The 23843-nt window shown below is 36.2% G+C and overlaps 3 protein-coding genes and 1 non-coding gene across 4 annotated transcripts; 3 read left to right on the top strand and 1 right to left on the bottom strand.

Annotated features, from left to right (window-relative positions):
* Nucleotides 1-2040: 2040 nt before the first annotated feature.
* KRTAP22-1 (keratin associated protein 22-1) lies at nt 2041-2352 on the top strand. Its single transcript, XM_028845171.2, has one exon. The coding sequence runs from the start codon at nt 2074-2076 to the stop codon at nt 2218-2220; it is 147 nt and encodes a 48-aa protein (XP_028701004.1). The 5' UTR covers nt 2041-2073; the 3' UTR covers nt 2221-2352.
* Nucleotides 2353-10963: 8611 nt separating this feature from the next.
* Nucleotides 10964-11097, top strand: LOC114677314 (U4 spliceosomal RNA). Its single transcript, XR_003728582.1, has one exon. It is a non-coding gene; the product is annotated as a U4 spliceosomal RNA (small nuclear RNA).
* A 7338-nt stretch (nt 11098-18435) lies between these two features.
* LOC712173 (keratin-associated protein 6-1) lies at nt 18436-18974 on the bottom strand. The gene is made up of 2 exons (XM_001101091.5): nt 18864-18974; nt 18436-18824 (listed from the first exon to the last, which is right to left on the bottom strand). The coding sequence occupies exons 1-2, from the start codon at nt 18946-18948 to the stop codon at nt 18694-18696; spliced, it is 216 nt and encodes a 71-aa protein (XP_001101091.3). The 5' UTR covers nt 18949-18974; the 3' UTR covers nt 18436-18693.
* Nucleotides 18975-21472: 2498 nt separating this feature from the next.
* On the top strand, nt 21473-21738 carry KRTAP20-1 (keratin associated protein 20-1). Its single transcript, XM_028845170.2, has one exon. It carries the CDS (start codon nt 21503-21505, stop codon nt 21662-21664), a length of 162 nt encoding a protein of 53 aa, XP_028701003.2. The 5' UTR covers nt 21473-21502; the 3' UTR covers nt 21665-21738.
* The last annotated feature ends 2105 nt before the right edge of the window (nt 21739-23843 follow it).

Below are 23843 nucleotides of genomic sequence, written 5' to 3'. Positions count from 1 at the left end.
CAATCCTGCCTCAAACTAGACTTGCATTTTAACCTTCTATAGCCATCCTTTACATCAAGAAAGAAGACTTTTGTTAGTTACACTCTTATTTGCTCTAGGCCCCAATTAATTTTACTCTTTTTTGCACAACATTCCACAAAGAACAACTTTGACTTTTTAATATTTCTTCTCTCTTTATCCAAATAATACTTTTTTCAGGGATTTAGTGTCTTTTCTATACTAAAGCCATGATGTTGGTAATAATTCAACTAATTAAAAATTCTAGAATACCAAATCTGAGAAAAATTTGTTGTATTTTTCTACTTATACTAGTGGGTCTAATTTTTATTTATGTACAAATGTACGTTATTCTCTTGATTTATAAAAGAATCAATAAATGACCAAGTAAATGGAATGGAACAGTGGTTTTATATTCTCTTTTAACTTCTTATCTTAAAATAATTTCTGGCATAGGGACAGTTGTCAAAATAGTACAGAAAATTTCCATATATCCATCATTCAACATCCCCTAATATTAATATCTTTTATAACCATAATCCACTTATCAAACCAAAGAAATTAACTGTGTATGGTGTTCTTAACTAAACTGTGGACTTTATTTTACCATTTTTCTGTTTTTATTAACTTATTTTAAGTCCTAGGACCATCGTTCATTGCAGCACTATTCACATTTTTCTTTTAATGTTCTTTTTTTCTGTTCTTGAATCCAATTCACGTTGCATTTGGTTTTTGTACCTCTCAGTAACCTCCAATTGCTCATGGTTCATTGGTCTTTTCTTGACTTTTATGACCTTGACAGTTTTAGAGAGCCAGATATTTCGTGGAATATTCCCCAACTGAATCTGCCTGAGGTTTTCTCATATGTAGATTGAGGTTATAGATTTGGGAAGAGATGTGACTCTTGTCATGTGCCATCTCAGGGAGTCATGATGTTAATAAATCTTTGAGTAATTACAGAATTGTTTTAAAATTCAGGTTTCTAATAGAAGTCCTTTCCTTACTATGTACCCAGAATCAATGAAGTTAAAAATCAAAGTCTCTGCCATGGTTTGGGATCCTATATAAAATGATAGTTACATGTGAAATATAAGCCAAAGTGAATGATATTGCTCCACAAAAAGTGATGATACACCTTGTCACTCAACATTTTACAAGTGAATGCTGCCACCATGACTTCTCTTACAAGCTTTTCATCCTTCCTCATCTCTTTGGGGCTACACTTTTATTCCCAAGTCTGCATATATGGAGTTAGGCTGAAGGGCGAAATTATTATTGGGTGAAATTGGGATTTTTAAGAAGTGGAAGCCATCTCACCTGTAATCCCAGCACTTTGGGAGGCCAAGGTGGGCAGATCACAAGGTCAGGAGATCAAGACCATCCTGGCCAACATGGTGAAACATCTCTATTAAAAATACAGGTCGGGCATGGTGGCTCCCGCCTGTAATCCCAGCATTTTGGGAGACTGAGGCAGGTGGATCACAAGATCAGGAGTTCGAGACCAGCCTGGCCAATATGGTGAAACCCCGTCTCTACTAAAAATACAAAAATTATCTGGGGGTGCTGGCGGGCGCCTGTAGTCCCAGCTACTCGGAAGGCTGGGGCAGAAGAATCGCTTGAACCCGGGAGGCAGAGGTTGCAGTGAGCCGAGATCATGCCACTGCACTCCAGCCCGAGTGGCAGAGCAAGATTCCATGTCAAACAATAAATAAATACATAAATAAAAATGGAAGCCATATGGGTTACTCTTGGTTGCTGGTCATATAGTTTAAATTTGACATCTGGAATAAAACAAGTCATCAAAATAGGAGAAGAATCTCTTATTAAAAGTACATTATTTCATTACATTCAACATTCCTGAGAAGCAGCAATGTTGTCTTGGATGTATTGGTTACAAGGAATATTTTAGATGGCTTCAATGCTAATTAGTGTGCAATGTGAATCCACCAGTGCCTGTGGTTTGCCCCATATACCACTCATGAGGTATTTAAGGCCCTTAGTATAAACTTAAAACTTTAAACTTAAAACTCCAGAATCTGACTGTGCTATACAACTGAGCCTACCTTTCTTGAAACCATGAGTTTTTATAACAACTTCCATAGTGGCCAGGGCTATGCCAAAGGAGGCCTGGGCTGCAGCTATGGCTGTGGTCATAGTGGCTATGGCTATGCCTTCTACTGCCCATGGTGCTATGAAAGATCTTGGTTTTCTGGCTGCTTCTGAGAAATTCAACATTGCTGATCTGTTTAGGCCATTGTCTTACAAGCTATGTTTTCTTCCCGTGTTATTTATAATAACGACATTTTTTCTGTTCAAAGAGTGACAACTAAAATTTAGCCCACATTGCCATATCAGAATGTATTTGATCAATTAGCTGGAAGTTCCAACAATTTAATCAAACAAAAACAGAACCTTTCATGTTGTGTTACTAGTATATGATTAAGTACAAATAATCTTAAGTATTTTCATTTGGGAAAATGTCTAAATTTATTTTTCATCAAAAGTAATCTATTTTGCAAAGCTACAGCATTTTCCTACCTATATTTATTTATCTAGACTACCTATGTTATTTGTGATTGTATGTGTGTGTTCATGAGCACATGTGAGGTTGCTGACCCATTGGAAACTTACAGTTGATGATGTGGATGTGTTAGGTCTGACCAATAGCTATATTCAACCAGGACTTTAATAAAATGTGTTTTCATGGGCAGAGCCAAGTGGTACTAAAATTTACCTTGATCTATCAAAGCCTCATCTTCAGTATGTCCAATATTTGACTAAAATCATTGGCAAAAATAGCACCCCCTTTCTCATCACTTTATTCTATTTCACATACATTATATTTCTTGATACTCAGTTGCATTTTTGGCTCTAGATAGCTGTAGCTTTTTCTCTAAATGCTATATTATGACTGTTTCTTTTAACTCTGTCAAAATATACTCTTAAACTCATCCTATGCCTGGTGGCTGCATAGACAGCTCTTCCAAGTGTCATTCCCATGTGGCCAGAAAGAGTCCATCAAATTTAAGTATGTTTCTGCGAACCTTTTATCAATGTAATTATCTGCCACCTCAGGTAATACTTTGTTCATGAAAACACAAGTCTGATCCAAAATACAAGCTGAAAAGTATAGACTTCAGTTTGCCAGCCTTGGTCAAGTTAAGTAAAGCTGTTCTTTATTCACTCTACTTGTTATTTATCAGTTGACATTGATAAAATATAAAGCAAAAACATCTGTTAGTGACTAATGTTAGAATTTGGAGTTTCTACAACTGATAAAATATTCATACAAAATTACTTTGTTAATGGTTGCCATAGTATGAAGTTGGCTAAACTCTTAACTAGCTTCCAAATACATGATTTTTAACACATCTAGATGAAACAATAATGAAGAATTTTTTTAATTCTTCATCAATTAAAGGCAGACAACATATAGAGCCGTGTCACTCTGACATCTCCAAGTATTGACAGGCAGTGAAACTGAAGGGAGACTGAAGAAAGCATCTTTGTTAGAGCCTTGGCTTTAATTCTGCCATAGTGGGCAGGAATCTTAAGAGACAGATCCCCAGAATGTCCTATTTTAGCATGGTCAAAAAAGTCAGAGTAAGAACTCTGTAAAACCTATGACTTTGGATTCAATAAGTCAACATACTCAGAAAACTGCTCATCAGATATCAGGCTCTCATCAGACTTATTACATACTTTAGAAAAATTAAAGTCTTTGGTAATTTGTTGTAAGGCCCCACAGCAAATAAAGACACATTTATTCAAGAAAATCTACAAAATCTAGGGTTAGTGAGAGACTTGACTCACTTGTTCACAATCAGCTCTTTTCATACTTCCTCCTCCAGCTCACCATGACAGACCCACAAGTCTGGGTAGTGAGACCAAGTTATAGTGCTTCTTCTCTCCCCATCTGAAGGGCTACAGTATCTCTCCTCTGTGTGCAGGTGATTAGCATTATCTCAGGCTGTCTAGTTCTGTGTGGCAGTGGCTAAAGTCCAAGTGAATGTGACCAAGAGGTATGTGTCTCCATTCCTCTACCTTTTTCCCACTTGTAGTGCCAGGGATCTACCAAAGGCATGACAGGCCAATTATCTTAAGCTCCTATCACCCTTTCCACCACCCTGATCATTAATAAGAGAGATGTTTCATGACAGATATTGCAAGCTTAAAAAACTAGAGGCTACTGCCCAAACCCAGAGAGTGCTAGTAATGATGCTATGTCACTATAAGGGAATAAGCAAGTAGTTGTTCCTATTCCCAGTTCTGGAGTAGTTGCTTCAACATTTTGCACAGGCAAAAGGCAAGCCATAAGAACACAGAGATCTGAATCTTTTCTCAAGTGAGCTAGCTGATTTATAAGAGCGTGTAGGAGATGTAAACTTAAGTTTATACTTTGAAACAATGGCGATGGTGATAAGTAATTAAGAGAAAACTAGTTTCACCATGTGATACGGTTTGGCTGTGTTCCCACCCAAATATTACCTTGAATTATAGCTCTCATAATTTCCATGTGTTTTGGGAGGGACCCAGTGGGAGATAATTGAATCATGGGGGTGGTTTCCCCCGTACTGTTCTCATGGTAGTAAATAAGTCTCACAAGATCTGATGATTTTGTAAGAAGTTTTCCCTTTCACTTAGCTTTCATTCTGTCTTGCCTGCTGCCATGTAAGATGTGCCTTTTGCCTCCTGCCATGATTGTAAGGTCTCCCCAGCCATGTGAAACTGTGAGTTCATTAAACCTCTTTTTCTTTATAAATTACCCAGTCTCCGGTATGTCTTTATCAGCAGTGTGAGAACAGACTAATACACCCTGAAAGCAACCAACTAAACCATAGGCCAGCAAGTCTATCAGAGAGAACCAGAAAAGATAGCCAGGAGAAGCCCTCTGGGTTCAGAGCAGATTTCAGACTGGCCTCAAAAACTTTGACAAAGAATTCAAATGTATTCATTTTTTCCAGCTTAATTGAGGTGTCATTGACAAATAAAAATGTATGTATTTAATATATGCAATGTGATTTTATATATACACACATATACATAGTAAAATAATTACCACAAACAACCTAATTAATATATCCATAACCTTACATGATTACCTTTTCTACCCCTGTGGTGAGAACCCTTAATATCTACTCTGTTAGTAAACTGGTAAGACAGAGTAGTATAGTAATTGCCAAGACTGGAAGTTGGGGGAAATGGGACATGTTAGTCAGAGTATTAACCTTCAGTTATAAGATGAATAAGTTCAAGAGATCTAATATACAGCATAGCTACTATAAACAATAATTGTGTATTTTATACTCAAATTGTGTTATGAGTCTAAATTTAATTGAATCAGGTTGTGAAGCAGTTTATATCCAAGAGCATTGTCAAAAATAATGACACAATCCCCTAAAAATTATTGTGCCTAACAGCTGAGTGTAATACCAACAAAGTCCAACTGCTTATCAGAGAGAGGAAGGAAAGAGAAAATCTAAGAGGGTTCAGACGAAACCTCAGAAATACAGTACACATGCTGTAGCTGTGCCTTTTAAGGAATAACAACAGAAGTTTCATGCTGAACTCAGTAACACAGCCCAGCCTAGTCTGTAAGCAAATAGGCAAACAACAAGCTCGGGAAGGGGGAGGAGAGAATATCTAGAGTTTCTACAATATAAAATCTAAAATGTCCAGTTGAGAGAGAGAGAGAGAGAGAGAAGATGTAAGAAACAGGAAGATATGACCATATACTAGTGAAAAACCAAGCAACAGAAACTGTCTCTGAGAACAACCAGATGTTAAACATACTAGACAAATATTTTAGCCATTTACATATGTTCAAAGTACAAAAGGAAACCATGCTTAAAGAAATAAATGAGAATCAGAGGCAGAGCAAGATGGCAAAATAGAAAGCTCCACCAATTGCCTCCCCCGCCCAACAAGGACAGCAAGTTAACAACTATCTACACAGAAAAAAGCACCTTCATAATAACCAAAAATAAGGTAAACACTCATAGTACCTGTTTTTAACTTCATACTGCTGAAGGAGATACTAAACAGATAGAAGATACAGTCCTGAATTGCGGATGCCACCCCTCCCCACATCTTTAGCAAGGGCAACCTGGTGTAGGGAGAATCTCTGGATCCTGGAGGATGGAGAACACAGCAATTGTGAGGCATTAAATTCAGTGCTGTTCTGTTAGAGCAGAAAGGAAAGCCAGGGCAAACTCAGCTGACACTCACAGACAGAAGGGAGCATTTACACCAGCCCTGACCAGACGGGAATCACCAATCCCAGTGGTCCAACTTGAATGCCTGCAAACCTCTCCATCAAGGGCCAAAGTGTTCTCTCTCTCTAAGTAAACTTGAAAGGCAATCAAGCCCATAAGGACTGCAACTTCTAGGAGAGTCCTAGGGCTGACCCAGGCCAAGACCCTGTGGACTGGAGGGCAGGGGAGAATGCAACATACTGAGACACCGCTTGGGCAGCGAAGGGAATGCTGGCTTCATCTCTTCCATAACCTTAGGGGCTACAGAGCTCACAGCTCCAAAAGAGTCCTCTTCCTTCCCTTTGAGGGAAGGGCTTTGTCTTGTATCTTGGATGCCAGCTCAGTCACAGCAGAATAGGGCAGCAGAGTCGTGAGGCCCCCTTTCCAGGACCTAGCTTGCAGACAACATTTCTAGACACATCCTGGGTCAGAAGGGAAACTACTACCTTGAAGGAAAGGACCCAGCTTTCATCAACTGTTAACTAAAGCACCCTTGGGTCCTGGATAACGGGGAGTGATACCCAGGTACTACACTGAGGGCCTTGGTGAGCCTCTGAGATTTGCTGGCTTCAGGTGAAACTCAGCACATTCTCATTGTGGTGGCTACAGGGCAAAACTCCTTCAGCTTAAGAAAAACAGAAGACAAAGTAAAGGGGACTTTGTCTTGCACCTTAGGTACCAACACCTCCACAAGGGAGTAGAGCACCAAGCGGGCTCTTGGGTGTCCTTGATTCTAAGACTTGACTCGTGGATGGCATTTCTGGGCCTGCCCTTGGCCAGAGAGGAACCCACTGTCCTAAAGGGTGAGTCCTAGGCAAAGCAGCATTCACCACAGCTGCCTTTAAGGAAACTTGGGCCTTAAGGGAACATAGGAGGTACTCTGTCAATTCTCCTCATGGCCAGGGGTGGCAGTGACTACAAGATGAGACTCCTCATCTTTGGAAAGGGAAGGGAAGAGTGAGAAGGACTGTATCTTATCTTGTGGTTTGAGTGCCAGCTCAGCTACAATACAGTTGAACACCAGGAAAACTGCTAAAGTTTTTGACCCTAGTCCTTGACTTTCAGATGGCATTTCTGGACCTACCTGAGGCCTAGGGAACCTCACTGTCCTGAAGGGAAGGACATAGGCCTGGCTGGCTTTGCCACCTGCTGATTGAAGAGCACCAGGGCCTCAGCAAACATAGGCAGTAGCCACTCCTGCTGGAGTGGTTCCAGCAGGCCTTGGGTGAGACTCTTAGTGCTATGCTAGCTTCAGGTCTGACCCAGTGCAGTCATAGTGGTGTTGGCCATTGTGGTGCCTGTGTCACTCCACCCTCAACTTTTAGTGGCTCAGAACAGAAACAAAAACTCTATATTTGGGAGAAAATAATGGAAGAAAACAAGAGTTTCTGCCTGGTAGTCCAGAGAATTGTCCCAGATCTTGTCTAAGACCATCAAGGCAGTACTTCTATGAGTCTGCAAGAACCACAGCATTACTGGACTTCACGTGCCCCCAAAAGTAGAAACAGCTTAGATCACAGCACCCAGGTCCTTTCAAATATCTGGAAAGCCTTCCCAAGAAGGACAGCTACAAATAAGCCCAGGCAGTGAAGATATAATATATACCTAACTCTTCAATGCCCAGACACTGAAGAATACCTACTAGCAACACCACCATCCAGGAAAACATGGCATCACAAAATGAACTAAATAAACCACCAGCAACCAATCCTGGAGAAACAGAGATATGTAACCTTTCAGAGAGAGAATTCAAAATAGATAGGTTGAGGAAACTCAAAGAAATTAAAGATAACACAAAGAATTAATTCAGAATTCTATCAGATAAACTTAACAGAAATTAAAATAATTAGAAAATATCAAGCATAAATTCTGGAGCTGAAAAATGCAATTGGCATACTGAAGAACAACCTATGTTTAGAAAACCTCATTGTCTTAGCCCAAAAGCTTCTTAAGCTGATAAACAACTTCAGAAAAATCTCAGGATACAAAATCAATGTGCAAAATTCATGAGCATTTCTATACATGAACAACAGACAAGCAGACAGTCATATCATGAATGAACCCCCATTCACAATTGCTACAAATAGAATAAAATACCTAGGAATGCAGCTAACAAGGGAAGTGAAGGACTTCTTCAAAGAGAACTACAAACCACTGCTCAAAGAAATCAGAGAGGACACAAACTAATGGAAAAACATTCCATGCTCATGGATAGGAAGAATCAATAATGTGAAAATGTCCATACTGCCCAAAGTAATTTATAGATTCAATGCTATTTCCATTAAACTACTGTTGACATTCTTCACACAATTAGAAAAAAAAACTATTTTAAAATTTATATGCAACAATAAAAGAGCCCGAATAACCAAGACAATCCTAAGCAAAAAGAACAAAGCTGGAGGCACCATGCTACCCGACTTCAAACTACTACAAAACTATGGTAATCAAAACAGCATGGTACTGGTACAAGAACAGACACAAAGACCAATGGGGACAGAACAGAGAACTCAGAAATAAGACTACACACCTAAAACCAACTGTTCCTCAGCAAACCTGACCAAAAAAAAAAAAAAAAAAAAAAAAAAAAAAAAAAGCAATGGGAAAAGGATTCTCTATTTAAAATACAGTGCTGGAAGAACAAGTTAGCCATATGCAGAAAATTGAAACTGGACCCCTTCCTCGCACCTTATACAAAAATTAACTCAAGATGGATTAAGGACTTAAAAGTAAAACTCAAAACTATAAAAATCCTACATGAAAATCTAGGCAGTACCATTCAGGACATAGGCATGGGCAAAGATTTCATGATGAAAACAACAAAAGCAATTGACAAAAGCCAAAATTGACAAATGAGACCTAATTAAACTAAAGAGTTTCTGAACAGAAAAAGAAACTATCATTAGAATGAACAGACAACCTACAGAATGGGAGAAAATTTTTGCCATCTATCCATTTGACAAAGGTCTAATATCTGGCATCTACAAGGAACTTAAAAAAATTTACAAGAAAAAAACAAGCAGCCTCATTAAAGAGTGTGCAAAGAACATAAACGAACACTTCTCAAATGAAGACATACATGCAGCCAACAAACATATGAAAAAAAGCTCAACATCACTGATCATTAGAGAAATGCAAATCAAAACCACAATGAGATACCATCTCACACCAGTCAGAATGGCGATTACTAAAAAGTCAAGAAACAACAGATGCTGGAGAGGTTCTGTAGAAAAAGGAAACTTTTACACTGTTGGTGAGAGTGTAAATTAGTTCAATCATTGTGGAAGACAGTGTGGTGATTCCCAAAAGGCATAAAATCAGAACTACAATTTGACCCAATAATCCTATTACTGGGTGTATACCTAAAGGAATATAAATCATTCTACTATAAAGACACATGCACACGTATGCTCATTGCAACACTATGCATAATAGGAAAGACATGGAATCAACCTAAATGCCCATCAATGATAGAATGGATAAAGAAAATGTGGGACATATACAGCATGGAATGCTATGTAGCCATATAAAGGAATGAGATCACATACTTTGCAGGGACATGGATGGAGTTGGAAGTCATTATCCTCAGCAAACTAATGCAGGAACAGAAAACCAAATACCACATCATGTTCTCACTTATCAGTGGGAGCTGAATGATGAGAACACATGGACACATAGAGGGGAACAACACACACTGGGGCCTTCCCAAGAAGGGGACATGGGGAGAGGGAGAGCATCAGGAAGAATAACTAATGGACGCTAGGCTTAACACCTAGGCGAAGGAATGATCTGTGCAGCAAACCATCATGCCACATGTTTACCTATGTAGCAAACCTGCACATCTTGCACATGTGCCCCTGAACTTAAAATAAAAGTAGAAGGTTAAAAAAAAAAAGAAAGAAAGATATGTACTGTATGTGAAAAAACTTTTTAAAATGCCCAACTGTAGGTGTTTAGGGGTTTGATATTCTGTAAGTGCCCTAAACAATATAGAAATGCAATTATTTGTATAAACAAACAAAGTAAGATGTCAGAGTTACTAATTTCTGATGATTTGGTGTCCAAAAATATTGTGGCATTATTTGGGATCAAAAGTTCAAACTTAGAATTTGTCAATATATACTCTCCAACTTTCACAAAGGCAATATTCCCATTATCATCTAATTGCCAATGTAGAATATCATAGGGCCAGTCACATCTCCATTTTCACCAATCTCTATTCTCTTCTGTTATGGGTTGTAAACTTAAGTGTCTTTAAATAGTACATAAGCTAGAAAGCAAGAGGAAATAATTTACAAAGGAAAGAAGCAATTTGTAAAAATTTGATTGTCAGAAAACAGAGTTTTATAAAGACAGTAATTTAACCTCATATCTAATTCCTGGTATTGGATTTGTTCCTCTTTCTATACACCTTTGGGCCCTAGCCACATGTGGCCATTGGAACGTGAATGATAGTTGACCAAATGAAGATGTGCTAAGTGTAAAATACACACTGGAGTGTAAAGACTTAGTTCACAAAAAAAAAAAAGGATATCAACTATCTCAGTAATTTCACATTATTTTATATTATGATTATGATTACACATTAAAATACTATTCTAGACTTATTGGATGAAAAAATTATTATGTTTTTAAAAAGAAAATTATGCCATTGAAAATTACAAGTATTGAAATGAGAATTGTATTATATGGACAGCCTCAATAATTGATGTATAAGCTTTGTGCAGTGACAGTATCAAAGCCAGTGAGGTTTATCCCAGGCATGATTATTGCTAACTAAAACTTTTTCCTATACCCTGCCGTGATGACTTGAAATAGTATTGGCAATTTTTGGCAATCTCTAAAATGACTGAATTTAAAAGGAGATGATGTGAACTGACAGAAGTAAGGATATATGAATGATCATAAAATAAGTTAATAGAGATTATATAATCTGAATAATAGAGGTTAAAAAAATAAACAGAGCCTCAAAAAAAGTGTAGGAAACCATTAAGTGTGCCAATGTACACATAATGACAGTACTAGAAGAAAAGAGAATAAGGAGCAGGATTATTTGAAAACATAATGGCTATAAGCTCCCTAAATTTGATAAAACATTAACATAGAGCTCAATGAACTTCCACAAAATTAATTTCAAAGAGATCTACACCAAAACACATAATAATAAATAGGTCAAAATATAAAGACATAAAGAAAATTTTGGAAGCACCAAGAGAAAAATTATTTGTCACAAAAAAGAAACTCCTAATAAGATTAACAACTAACGTCAAATCAGAAATAATGGACGTCAGAAGGCAGTAGGATGACATATTCATATTGCTAAAAGGAAAAAAAAAGTCAACTGGGAAAAAACTTATGTCCAACAAAAGTTACATTTCAAAAATGAGGAAAAAGCCATTTGATAAATATCTATATATGTAACATACAATATAGTCTTATTGTTGGGCGATTTATTCTATATAGACCCTATTGACTATGTTGTTCAGATAATCTGGAGCTTTGCTTATTTTCTGTATACTAGTTTTATTAGTTTTTCAGGAGCTTTGAAATATCCAAGTATAATTGTGGATTTGTCTATTCCTGTTTTTAGTTCTATCAACTTTTCTTCATGTATTTTGAGGCTCTGTTACTTTTTACATGAAAAATTAGAATTTTTGCGTTTTCCTGGTTGAGTAATCCATACATTGTGTTATATTTTTTCTTTGATTCCTGTAATTTTCTTTAGTTTGAAGCCTATTGTATCAGGTATTAATATGGCCACTTCTGTCTTATTTTATTAATGATTGCATGGCATACTATTTTTATTATTCTACTTTCAGCCTACTCATGTCAATGAACATTAAATGAGTTTTTGTAAACACAATATAAATAGGGTGATGCTGTGTTTTTTTTAAATCCATTCTGCCAAGTCTGTCTTTTGATTGTTGTATTTAAAACATGAGCATTTAATGTTAAGTTGTATTTAAAACATGAGCATTTAATGTTAATTATTAAGACACTTAATAATACTTAACAAGTGTCTAAGTGTGTTATTTATTTGTTTTTCTATTTGTTTAAGTCTTGTTGCACTGTTTACTTCTCTTGCCTTTCTATGCTTTTCTTGAACATATAGCATCCTAAACGACTCATAGTATCATCGATTGTATATATTTGCACAGTTTTTCTAATGCTTCCTCTGGGTGGTATAATATACACATGCAACTTATAAGAGTTTACTGGTATCAACACTTACTACTATAAGTGAAATGTGAAAACTTTATTTCCAATTAGGTCATTTTACAATGTCTACTTTTATGTTATTTTTCTATAAAATAGTGTTATAATTTTCACTCACCATATATGATTTCTAAAACTTATGAGGAAGAGGATAACCTACTGTATGTAATCATAATCTTATTCTTTAAATTATACCTTCTTGATGTTTCAGGATTTCTTCCTTTAGCATTTTCTTTCTGTTTCAAGAGCTTTTTCTAGACAATCTTTTAGTATATGCCTGTTCATAAAAAATTATTTTAGTTTTTCTGCATCTGATGTTGTTTTAATTGCCCCTTTATTTCTGAAGGATAATTTTGCCAGTGTGAAATATCTCATGGCAAGTTTTTTATTTCAGCACTCGAAAACTATTGTGCTATTTCCTTCATTACTGCATAGTTTCAGAGGAGAACTCAGTGGTCATTCAAATTGGTATTACCCTATAGGTAATGGTAATGTGTTATGTCTCTCTGTCTCTCTTGTTGCTTTGGGTTATTTTGTTTTTTGTTTGTTTGGTTTTTGAGACAGGCTCTTGCTCTGTCACCCCAGCTGGAATGCAGTGGCATGATCTCTTCTCACTGCAACCTCCACCTCCCAGGTTCAAGAAATTCTCCTGCCCCAACCTCCCAAGTAGCTGAGGCTAGAGGCCTGCACCACCACGCCTGGCTAATTTTTGTAATTTTACTGGAGATGGGGTCTCACTATCTTATACAGGCTGGTCTCAAACTCGAGGCCTCAAGAGATCCTCCCACCTCCACTTCCCAAAGTGCTGGGATTACAGGTGTGAGCCACCGAACCTGGCCTTTCTTGCTGCTTTCAAGATCTTTTCCCTTGTCTTTACTTTTCATGGTTTAGCTATGATACTTTGGGTGTTAATTTTGTTTTGTTTTGTTTTCTTCTTTGACCTGAATTACTTATGGACATGTCCTAAATAGGGGCAGTGAATATTAATCTAGAATTACCAATTATAATATAAATACTATTAAAATATTAGATTTCAATGATAAACAAACTTATTCAAAGCTCCCAGGAAAACAATTACGCAATTTACAATAGGAAAAGAATTAGGCTATTAATAGGAATTTTCAAAAGTGACATTCAAAGAAAGACAAAAAGAAAAGCATTTTAAAGAACCTAATAAAAGAAAGCTTTATCCAAGGTCTTTATATCTAACAAAGCTGCTTTCCATGTATCAATGGATTAGAACAACAGTTTCCTACATTCAAAACAGTAGACATTTTTGCATCCACAAACCCATGTTGAGTAACACCCTAGAGGGTGAGCCTCATCCAATCAAGGGATGAATGAGAAATGTTAAGCAAAGTATTGAATATATATATGCGTACATGTGTGTCTGTGAGTGTGTGGGGTACAAATATATGTGTTTTGGTATGAATATATATGTGTATGTATGTATGTGATGATATGAATTTGATGTGCTACCAAATATAGTGATTAGATGGGAGGATTAATAATACATAATGTATTTTGTGATGGAAAAGTAGTTATAATCCAACTAAATGACAAAGGGATAATAGAAGAAGAATGGAAGAGGAAAAGAGAACAAGCTAATTGTTGTTTTATAGACAAGAGAGGAAGTTAATTAATATTAATATAAGCTATTATGTCAGATAATAATATGTTAAATTTAAAAAGAGGTAACTAAGAACATTAAAATTGGTATATACACAAAGGTAACCGGACAGCCACTAAAATAACTCTAAACCATCAAAATACCATTAATTTTTTAAAAATTTTTGTGGGTATTCATTAAAACATAAAGAATAGGAGCAAACATACCAGTCAGAGCAATACATGAGAATTTAATTAATTAAAGTAAACATTTTAAATTTGGCTGTTGAACTAAGCCTAACTATTTGTTTTATATAAACACCTGAAACAAAATGATTTCGAAATGCAAAATTAAAGCTATGCACAAAGGTGTCTGGGAAAAATGTCCCAGTAAAAAAAAAAAATAACAGCTCCACTATCAGATAGATAGAAATGAGGGAAAAGGCATGAAAAGTGATAAAGAAGAAAACTTACCAAGCAAGAGACACGCAAATCACAAGGTATCTATTATATTTATGTATATTTATGCACCAAATAACCCTAAGACCCCCTTTATGAAGACACAGATACCAGATATATGCCACTGAGAGACATAAGTAGAATCACACTAATAAACAACACTCTTGGAACAAGACAGATCAAGTGGGAAAAATAAATAAGCAGAGATAAGATCTAAACAATATATTCCAACGGTAGCTCTCATTTATACAGATTGACCTTTATATCCTGATAATAATGACCTTTATAACCTGATAATAAATAATATACCTTTTTTCTCTGGTTCTCATAGAACATCCACAAAAAGGTCATACATAACATCTGGCAGAAAAAAATCCATTTTATAAAACAGAAATAATGGGAAAGGTACCCTCTGATGTCACACAACAATATTAATAACTACTAACAAGAACAAAGAACAGAAAAATTCTTTAACCTGGAAAGTAACAAGCCTTATATTAAAAAAAAATCCTTGGGTGAAAGAAGGTACACAAATATAATTACAGATTTTCAATAATTAATGTTAGTTTAATCTGTAACAGAGCCTATGAGAAATATTTTTTAAAGTGGTTAGGAAAAATTCATAGCACTGACACATTATCAGTAAAAATAGAAGAAAATAAATTAATATTATGAAATATTAATTATATTTCATTAATTATATAATATGAATTGTGTTTTAGCTCAAATATTTTTGCAAGGGACAATTAAGTCAATGAAAAATCCACAAAGATTAACATAATAAACAGAGAAGGAGATATTAATGAGGTACAAAAAGAAAAAAATACATGTAATGACACAAAATGCTATTATTTGAAAGATTAACAAAACTTATAAACTACCTGCTAACTTGATCAAAGAAAAAACTGAGAAACCGTATGCAAAATTAACAGTAAGGGGAAAATAAACATTTAAACAGAAGACATTTGAAACACCATATGAGACTGGTTTACAGAGCTCTACGTACGTAAATTGCTAATGCCCTGGAGAAGTGAAGATGACCAAAATGAACACCTTTCAACTTAGAAATCATAAACAGACTCATTTCCTTAAAATTAATGAAAAAAATTAACAGACCCTCGTCAAAAAAGACATATATGTAGCCAACAATCATATGAAAAAAGTTCAACATTACTGTTCATTAGAGAAATGCAAATCAAAACCACAATGAGATACCATCTCACACCAGTCAGAATGGCTATTATTAATATTAAGAAGTCAAAAAAAGATGCTGGCAAGGTTGTGGAGAAAAAGGAATGCTTTTATACTGTTGGTAGGAGTGTAAATTAGTTCAATCATTGTGGAAGACTTCAGTGATTCCCAGAAGACCTAAAGATAGAACTACTATTTGACCCAGCAATCCCATTACTGGGTATATATCCAAATGACTATAAATCATTATATTACAAAGACACATGCATGGATATGTTCATTACAACACTATGCACAATAGCAAAGACATGGAATCAATATGAATGCCCATCAATGATTGACTAGATAAAGAAAATGTGGTACACACACACCGTGGAATACTATGCAACCATAAAAACGAAAGGGATCATGCCCTTTGCAGGGACATGAATAGAGGTGGAGGCTATTATCCTCAGCAAACTAACTCAGGAACAGAAAACCAAACACCACATGTTCTCACTCACAAGTGGGAGCTAAAGGATGAGAACACATGGAAACATAGAGGGCACACAATGGGACTACCAGAAGGTAGAAGGAGAGAGAGCAGCAGGAAAAATAACTAATGGGTACTACGCTTATTACATGGGTGATGAAATAATCTGTACAACAAACTCCTGTGACACAAATTTACCTAAGTAGCAAACTTGCATGTCTACCCTGAACCTAAAATAAAAGTGTTTTTTTTTTGTTTTTTTTGTTTTGTTTTGATTTGTTTTTGCTTTGTTTTTTTTTTGACATGGAGTCTCGCTCTCTCCCAAGGCTGGAGTACAGTGGCGCAATCTCGGCTCACTGCAAGCTCCGACTCCCGGGTTGAAGTGATTCTCCTGCCTCAGCCTCCCAAGTAGCTGGGATTACAGGCATACACCATCACACCCAACTAATTTTTGTATTTTTAGTAGAGAAGGGGTTTCACCATCTTGGCCAGGATTATCTCAATCTCCTGACCTCATGATCTGCCCGCCTCGGCCTCCCAAAGTGCTGGGATTACAGGCGTGAGCCACTGCACCCGACCAAAGTTTTTTTTAAAAATGACTTTAAGGGACAGAGTTTTTAAATGAAAAATAAAAATTAAAATTAACAACAAAAAAAAGCCCAAACCCAGATGATTTCTGAGGAGACTTCTACCAAATATTTAAAGACAAAGCAATCCCAATATTGTATAAACTGTCAAAGAGCACTTAAAATGAAGGACAACTTCTTAATTCCTTTTATGAAGGGTGTATAGTAGTCCCCCTTATCCGAAAGGATAAGTTCCAAAATGCCCAGTGAAGGCTTGAAACCATGATAGTAACAAAGCCTATATATAGTATGTTTTTTCCATATGCATACATACCTGTCATAAAGTTTAATTTACAAAATAGTCACAGTACGAGATTAACAACAATATCTGATAATAAAAGGAACACATAACAATTACTGTAAAAACAAGTTATGTAAATACGGTCTTTCTCTCTCCCCTCCATATCTCTCTCTCTCTCTCTCTCTCTCTCTCTCTCTCTCTCTCTCTCTCTCAGAATATGTTAATATTTTCTCACAGTGGCTGATCTTGGGTAACTGAAACTGCAGAAACTGAAATTATGGTTAAGGGAAAACTACTGTATGCATTGAATTTGCAGTGAGAAGAATCAACATGCCCCATGATTCCTGCCTCCAGATGTCAATCCTCTGTGTAAGCCCCTCCCTGTGAGTGAGGGCGAGACCTGTTGCTTTTAGCCAATAGAATATGGTGAATGTTTACGATTATGTGTGCTTATGTGATTATGTTACATAACACTGTAGGACCCATCTTGCTGGAGTCCCTTGCTGGTTTTGAAAAAACAAGCAATTATGTTTCGAAACCTCTTTGACGAGGAACTGTGAGCATCCTTTTGGAGCTGAGGGTAGCCTCCAAAAGACAGCTTCAAGGCACTGCAACAAAGAGCCAACAAGAAAATGAGCCCTTTAATCCCACAACCGCAAGGAACTGAATTCTGCTAACAAAGGCATGACCTTGGAAATGGGTCCTTCCCCAGCTAAGCCCTGGGTACAACCACAGCCCCATCTAACATCCTGAATTGCAGCCTTGTGAGACTTTGAAGCTTCTCGGTTTATACCTGAAATAGTGTTTTTATTTAATTATTATGGCCCACCATGCAGGCCAAATAGCTTTATAACCTATTACTAGCTTAGAGTATACTAGGTTGTAAAACTATTCCTTCAGTTATGTCTCATTAAAAAATAGTTTCTTTAAAATGGAAGATTCAAAGTGAAGGATATAGTAACAAGCATTCATTTATTTTAAGAGATATTTACAAGAAGGCTTGGCAAAATTAATTTTTTTCTTTGTTATGTGACAGACAGCAGGCAATGCATAACCCAACATATAAATGATATGTACTTAATTTAGTGTTGAGAGTTACCCAGCACAACATATATTCTTCCCCTAGAAGCAAAGGACGAAACTGAAGTTTATTAAAAGGGTTACTTTTCTAAAACAATTGAACTTTGAATTGGTAAAGAAACCTCTCTAGAAATTGTAAGAAAAAATATCTCCCAAAGAACTTAATTGTTAGCTTTCATGCAAACCGAAACAAAAACTATTGGTAAGAAATTTAAAATATTAAATGATTGACATAAACACCAGGTTTCCCTTCTGGATTAAAAGTGTTTATTAGGTGAACAGAGAAAAAAGCTCCAGCATAAAAGTCATCAAGGCAGGTGCTGTGACACCATCATTCTGGTGAAAGGAGAACTGACTGGTGAATTTCACCTTATCCCATTTCATGATGAAAATTCAAGATATTTGTAGGTTAGATGGTAGCTCAACAACAGACCATATTAGACTTCTCTTGCAGGATATCATCACTCAAGGGAAAATCTCAGAACATATGGGCTTCAGAATTCGTGAATCTCAATATCACAGGATAGAGGGTGAGAGTCTCCCATGGCATCCTCAATAATAGTAGCCAGAGCCAGAGCCGCATCCATGGCCACAGCCACAGAGGGAACGGGAGCCATAGCCATAGCCACAGCCCAGTCTGCGGAAGCCACAGCCACAGCAGGAGCCATAGCCACAGCCCAGGCCTCCATAGCCACAGCAGGAGCCATAACCACAGCCCAGACCTCCGTAGCCACAGCCAAGGCCTCCATAGCCACAGCACCCATAGCCGCGGGTGCCATAGTAGTTTCCGTAGTAGCTGCTACACATGGTGTTGGTTGTGGAAGTTGTCCTTGGGTAGGCGGAAGTGTAGGTGACTTCAGTATGAACACTTCCCCTGCACAGGGCCTTTTATATGCCTCATTGTGGGTGGGAACCACACACAAGTCATGCCGTTGGCTAATTTGAAGGACCAGCATGAGTAATTTGTTGACTTTTGGTTTTCATTCGTGGCCTTGTGGCATTTAGAACATTTTCTATTGTTTAGCCACATCTGAAACATTTGTGCATAGCTTTAATGAGCATCAACTGTCTGATCTTTAAAACTCTACTCACACCAGACATTCAAATTACCATTTTCCAACTAGCCTTTATGGCAAGAAATAGCATTTTACTAAACAAACTGACCTGTTCTAAACAACCAATAATTTTGCCTTATTTTTGTTGATATTCAACAGGTCATGGTAATCTCCCTTGAGCTTGAGTTTCTCTATCTCTTTCCTGCTGCTCCAAACCCATTGTTTTCCTTTAGGAATTCTTCTCATTTTCACATGAGAGATGATTTTCTATTAAAAGCCAAAAAGCATCACTCAGCTTCCAGAGACTGTTGACACAAAGCCAATAGTTTGAAATTCTGAAATACCAGGCAGGAGAAAACTATACTTTTTTTTTCTCACATCAATATTTTCTTTTGTGACTCTGTTTTAAAACAACAGTTCTTCCCGTAGTTGCAAATTTGTAATCAATGGGATTTCATTGTATTTATAAAATTGTATTTTTGTAAACATTTTCCTGAAATTTGAAGACATTTGTCATATTTGTGATCTGGCTCAAACGTGAGTATAGGTATTTTCATATTTAAGACAATAACACTGGCAGAAGTATCTTTTCATGCAAACTAGTATATTTCCACCATCGAACAAGAAGTCTTTGGCAAAATATGAGACTATGAGGAACATGTTACTATAGCCTAATCTTTTTTTCAAAGCAGTGAAAATCTGAGCTGAAATGAATGATTAAGTCAAATAGCCCTCTAGACTTATATTCTTAGTAAGATGACTTTATAAGAGTGAGTTGAATATAGTAAATAAGAGTAAGATATCTGCAATAAGTTTTCCAGGCTCAAATTTTTCCTCTACTATCCATAGCTGTCTGACCACTGTTAACTACATGCTTCAGCTGCCGCATCTGCAAATGGGATTGTAATAATGATACCAACCCCACAAGGAAATTTTGAGACTCAAATCTTTTGATACATATCAGACACTTAGAATAGTGTTTGGTTCATAGTAGGAACCAGAATACTAGAATAAATTTTGCTGTCTTTACTTATTTCATCCCATCCCTGTTTTTCTGGATAGAAGCTTCAGTAGAGAGTTGATCAACTGAATAAGAGAACTCAGGCATGCTTAAGTTCTCATTTAGGGGCATTATGTCCTTGAAGCTGAAGGGAAGAGAAGCTCTGCATTGAGGATGTACATCTAAAAATAGAGAAAGTCACATCCTGGTTTTACTGAGAAGGGGCAAGTCCTACTGAGTTCCCCAAAAAACATAGCACAAGCAGGTGGAGATGACTGGTTCTCACCAAGGTGGATCTGAGTGGAGACTCATTGATTTCTTTACTACAACCAAAGACTGTTCTGGCTGTAGAGCCCCAAGGATGTAACACTTCATGCCAGGTAATGGATTGAACAGAGTTTTATTTTTATGGCAATGGAAAATGGCAAAATGTGTTATGCCATCCACAGGTGTCAGTGCAGAACAGGTATGGTACTCCTCAAAACAAACAGCATACCTCTGCACATCGATATGCATCTCGGGCAGAGAATGAGGAGTGGCAATGTCTTTATGGCAGTTGTATTTTAATACTGACAACCAGAAAGTGATTGAATTTTGTTGAGTTTACCTGGAAGGGACAAGAATAAATGTTTTGCCATTTAGTGGAAATAATGAATCAAGATAGAATTTGGTATAACAGTAAAATAAAGTGTATTTGTACATTTGTAAAGTTGTATCTTGTAAAACTGTTACCCGAATTGTGTATTTAAAGTGAGATAAACTGTTCTATCTCTAAAGAAATATTGGGCAATATTACAGATCTCATACTCGAAAGACTTGCCCCTTAGGCACATCTATCCCCCCAAAGCCATGCAGACAGACTTCTTCAACTGCAACTGGTAGATGAATATGAGGGAATTAACAAACCAAAACCAATTTGAATCAGATGAGATTTGCATAGTTTCTACTATTTCATAGACTTTCATCATGAAGTTTTAGTATGTGCTCTCAGGATAAAAGGATTTTAAAACCAGGTAAAAAAAAAAATATCTATCATTCAAATCACATTCTTTGATAGTGAAAATATTAACACAACAATAGAGGAATCCTAGCTATGAAGGCTTCACTATGCCTAATGAAATAAGAGATTTATGAGAGTGTTGCCTTGGTGGTGTTAGTGGTCAACCCAAAATAATTCATAATAAGAGCATCATTGCCTGTGATTTGCCACACCTACTACTGAGGAAGTATGAAAGATCTGTGAAGATGGAGATGTTCAAATTCAAGAACATCCTCTTCTACACCTGAACCATCCATTTCTGACACCATGATTGACTATACTAACTACTATGGTGGCTATGGGTATGGTGGACTTGGCTGTGGCTATGGCTGTGGCTATGGCTGTGGCTATCATGGCTATGGAGGCTACGGAAATGGCTGCTGCCACCCATCTTGTTATGGAAGATACTGGTCATATGGTTTCTACTGAACAATTCTAGAGCTCACCAGATTTGTCTGCTTGTGAAATTTGGATTCTCAGGCTGCTCTTGTTCATCTGATCCTGTGTCTTCAAATTAACAGAAACCTAAATCTAGGCTATTATCAAAGAACTACAGATGTTATCTTTCTCTGGTTCTGTTGTGCAGGATGATAAAGAACATGTTTTAAAATGGAATTAAATTTTCCCTTTGATTAAGTCCTTTAAATAAATTTAGTCTGTTTGCAAATATAGTGTGTTTTCACATTTATTATGTGCATTGTCAACTTTGCATGTGGATGATGGTAAGATGGAAACCTATGCATAATTACTATCCCAAGGGGTTGACACTACATCTCATTTCATTTTCCTATTTTTTGTCCCTCTCTATATATCTCATACTGTTTAAAACTGAGTTTCCATAGGGACATAGTTGATTGCTTTCCTTTCAAATTCTACTTCTAGCTTGACAAGCTACACACCTAAGTCTGGTGGCTGCATACTGCTGACTGTCTGTCCTTGTTTCTCCAGAGCACATAGAAACACACATGCATTTTAAGTTGTGGCTTCCATTAGTTTTCCAAGTTGTCTGCCTTCTGGTAGCTTCATTACTATGAAGCCTCTCAGTTGCCTGATGTTGTTGATATAGATCTTATATCCAGTGTGGAATGGTATACAGGAAGTGCTGTGCCATATCTGGGAACCTGGATGTCTTTATAGGAAATCTGTTTATGATAGGAGATTTTGATAATGAAGTTCATTTCATATTTCATTGCATTCATGCAATAGCTCCTAAAGTATTCAAGGCATGCTGCTATATTGGGAGAGAGCATTTTTTCATGAATATTCAAGATTGTTTCTGTTGTAACATTACTAAATTTTATCTAGTTGTATACTTTATAAAACTCTGGTATTTGTGTACTATTTGTACTTGGTAACAGAATATTCTAATTGGTCTTTCATTTTTCCAAATGAAAGAGTTTCAGCGAGTTTTGACCACATTGTATGAAAATCAAACTTCTCAGTTAATCTGTAAAAATAAACTATTGACATTAAGGAAACTATATTTATTAGGGAAATTTAAAAAACAAATTATACAACTAGATAATGGGATTAAAAGTTTGTATCATGATTTAATGAATACAGCAAACAATATATCTTTTCCAGTAATTAGAATAAAATGAATTTGAAACCAGAACTCCAAATCTATGCATTGCCAGTTCTTAAACCAAAATTTTCTAAAATATCAAAACATACCAAAAATAATATATTTACCATTATAAATATTGTGTATGTGTTATTGTTAATGATTATTAGTAATTAACACAGGTATAAAATTTATAAATGGTTGAATTGAAATTGGAAATGCAGGTTTAAAATATTTACAGTATGGTTTTCTCATCTCACAGTTTGAAGATCACTGCTCTCGACCAAAGTTTCTCAAGGTGTGGTCTAGGGACATGTGTGGGAACCAAAGACCCTTTTGAGGTCTCAATAAAGGCAAAATTATTTTCATAATACATTTTTCATTTTTACTGCCATACATTCATGAATGAACAGTGGACTTTTCCAGCTATATGCATGCTATCACCACAGACTAAATGCAAAATCAGATATAAGCAGCTGTCTTCCATTAAGCCAGACATTAAAGAGATTGACAAAACATGGAAAACATTCTACCACTCCTAAGAAGTTTTTGGTTTAAAAAATATGTTTCTAAAAATATGAAATTATTACTTATTTTGAAATGAATTAACTCATATTTTAAAATCATCAATTTTAATTTTAAAAGAAGGTGAATATCAGTAAACATAACACATAAACAAAGGCTTTTCAAGATCCTCAGTAAATTTTTTTATGATCGAAGAGTTTGAAAATCATTACTCCAAAGAAACTAATCCTATCCACCATTATTTCTTGGAGGTAGGTTACTTGAGGCAGTAGCATGCCTGAAATATTTTGGTTTAAATCCTCAAATATGTGAGTTATTTAATTAGGAAATAACACTATGCTCTGACTCTCTGTGTACTGGTTTTAAAAAGTATAGTCAAATAATAAATACATATTCTAACAACGATTTTAAAAGAAAGGTGGCAAAGTCATCAATACCTCAAATATAAGAACTCAAGTGACTAATCCCACTTAAAATTCACTTTCTAGAGGCAATTAATGTGTATAGAATAAATGAGGT

This window comes from Macaca mulatta, chromosome 3 (assembly GCF_049350105.2).
Source record: "Macaca mulatta isolate MMU2019108-1 chromosome 3, T2T-MMU8v2.0, whole genome shotgun sequence".
NCBI classification, from domain to species: domain Eukaryota; kingdom Metazoa; phylum Chordata; class Mammalia; order Primates; family Cercopithecidae; genus Macaca; species Macaca mulatta.
This window is presented reverse-complemented; position numbering and strand designations above follow the sequence as displayed.

What these genes read in the sequence shown, in the direction of transcription:
- KRTAP22-1 (XM_028845171.2), top strand. Translation starts at nt 2,074, where the DNA reads ATGAGTTTTTATAACAACTTCCATAGTGGCCAGGGCTATGCCAAAGGA.
- LOC712173 (XM_001101091.5), bottom strand. Translation starts at nt 18,948, where the DNA reads ATGTGTAGCAGCTACTACGGAAACTACTATGGCACCCGCGGCTATGGG. An exon ending in CCTTGGCTGTGGCTACGGAG is followed by an intron (nt 18,825 to 18,863) that starts GTCTGGGCTGTG and finishes GTGGCTATGGAG; the next exon opens with GCCTGGGCTGTGGCTATGGC.
- KRTAP20-1 (XM_028845170.2), top strand. Translation starts at nt 21,503, where the DNA reads ATGATTGACTATACTAACTACTATGGTGGCTATGGGTATGGTGGACTT.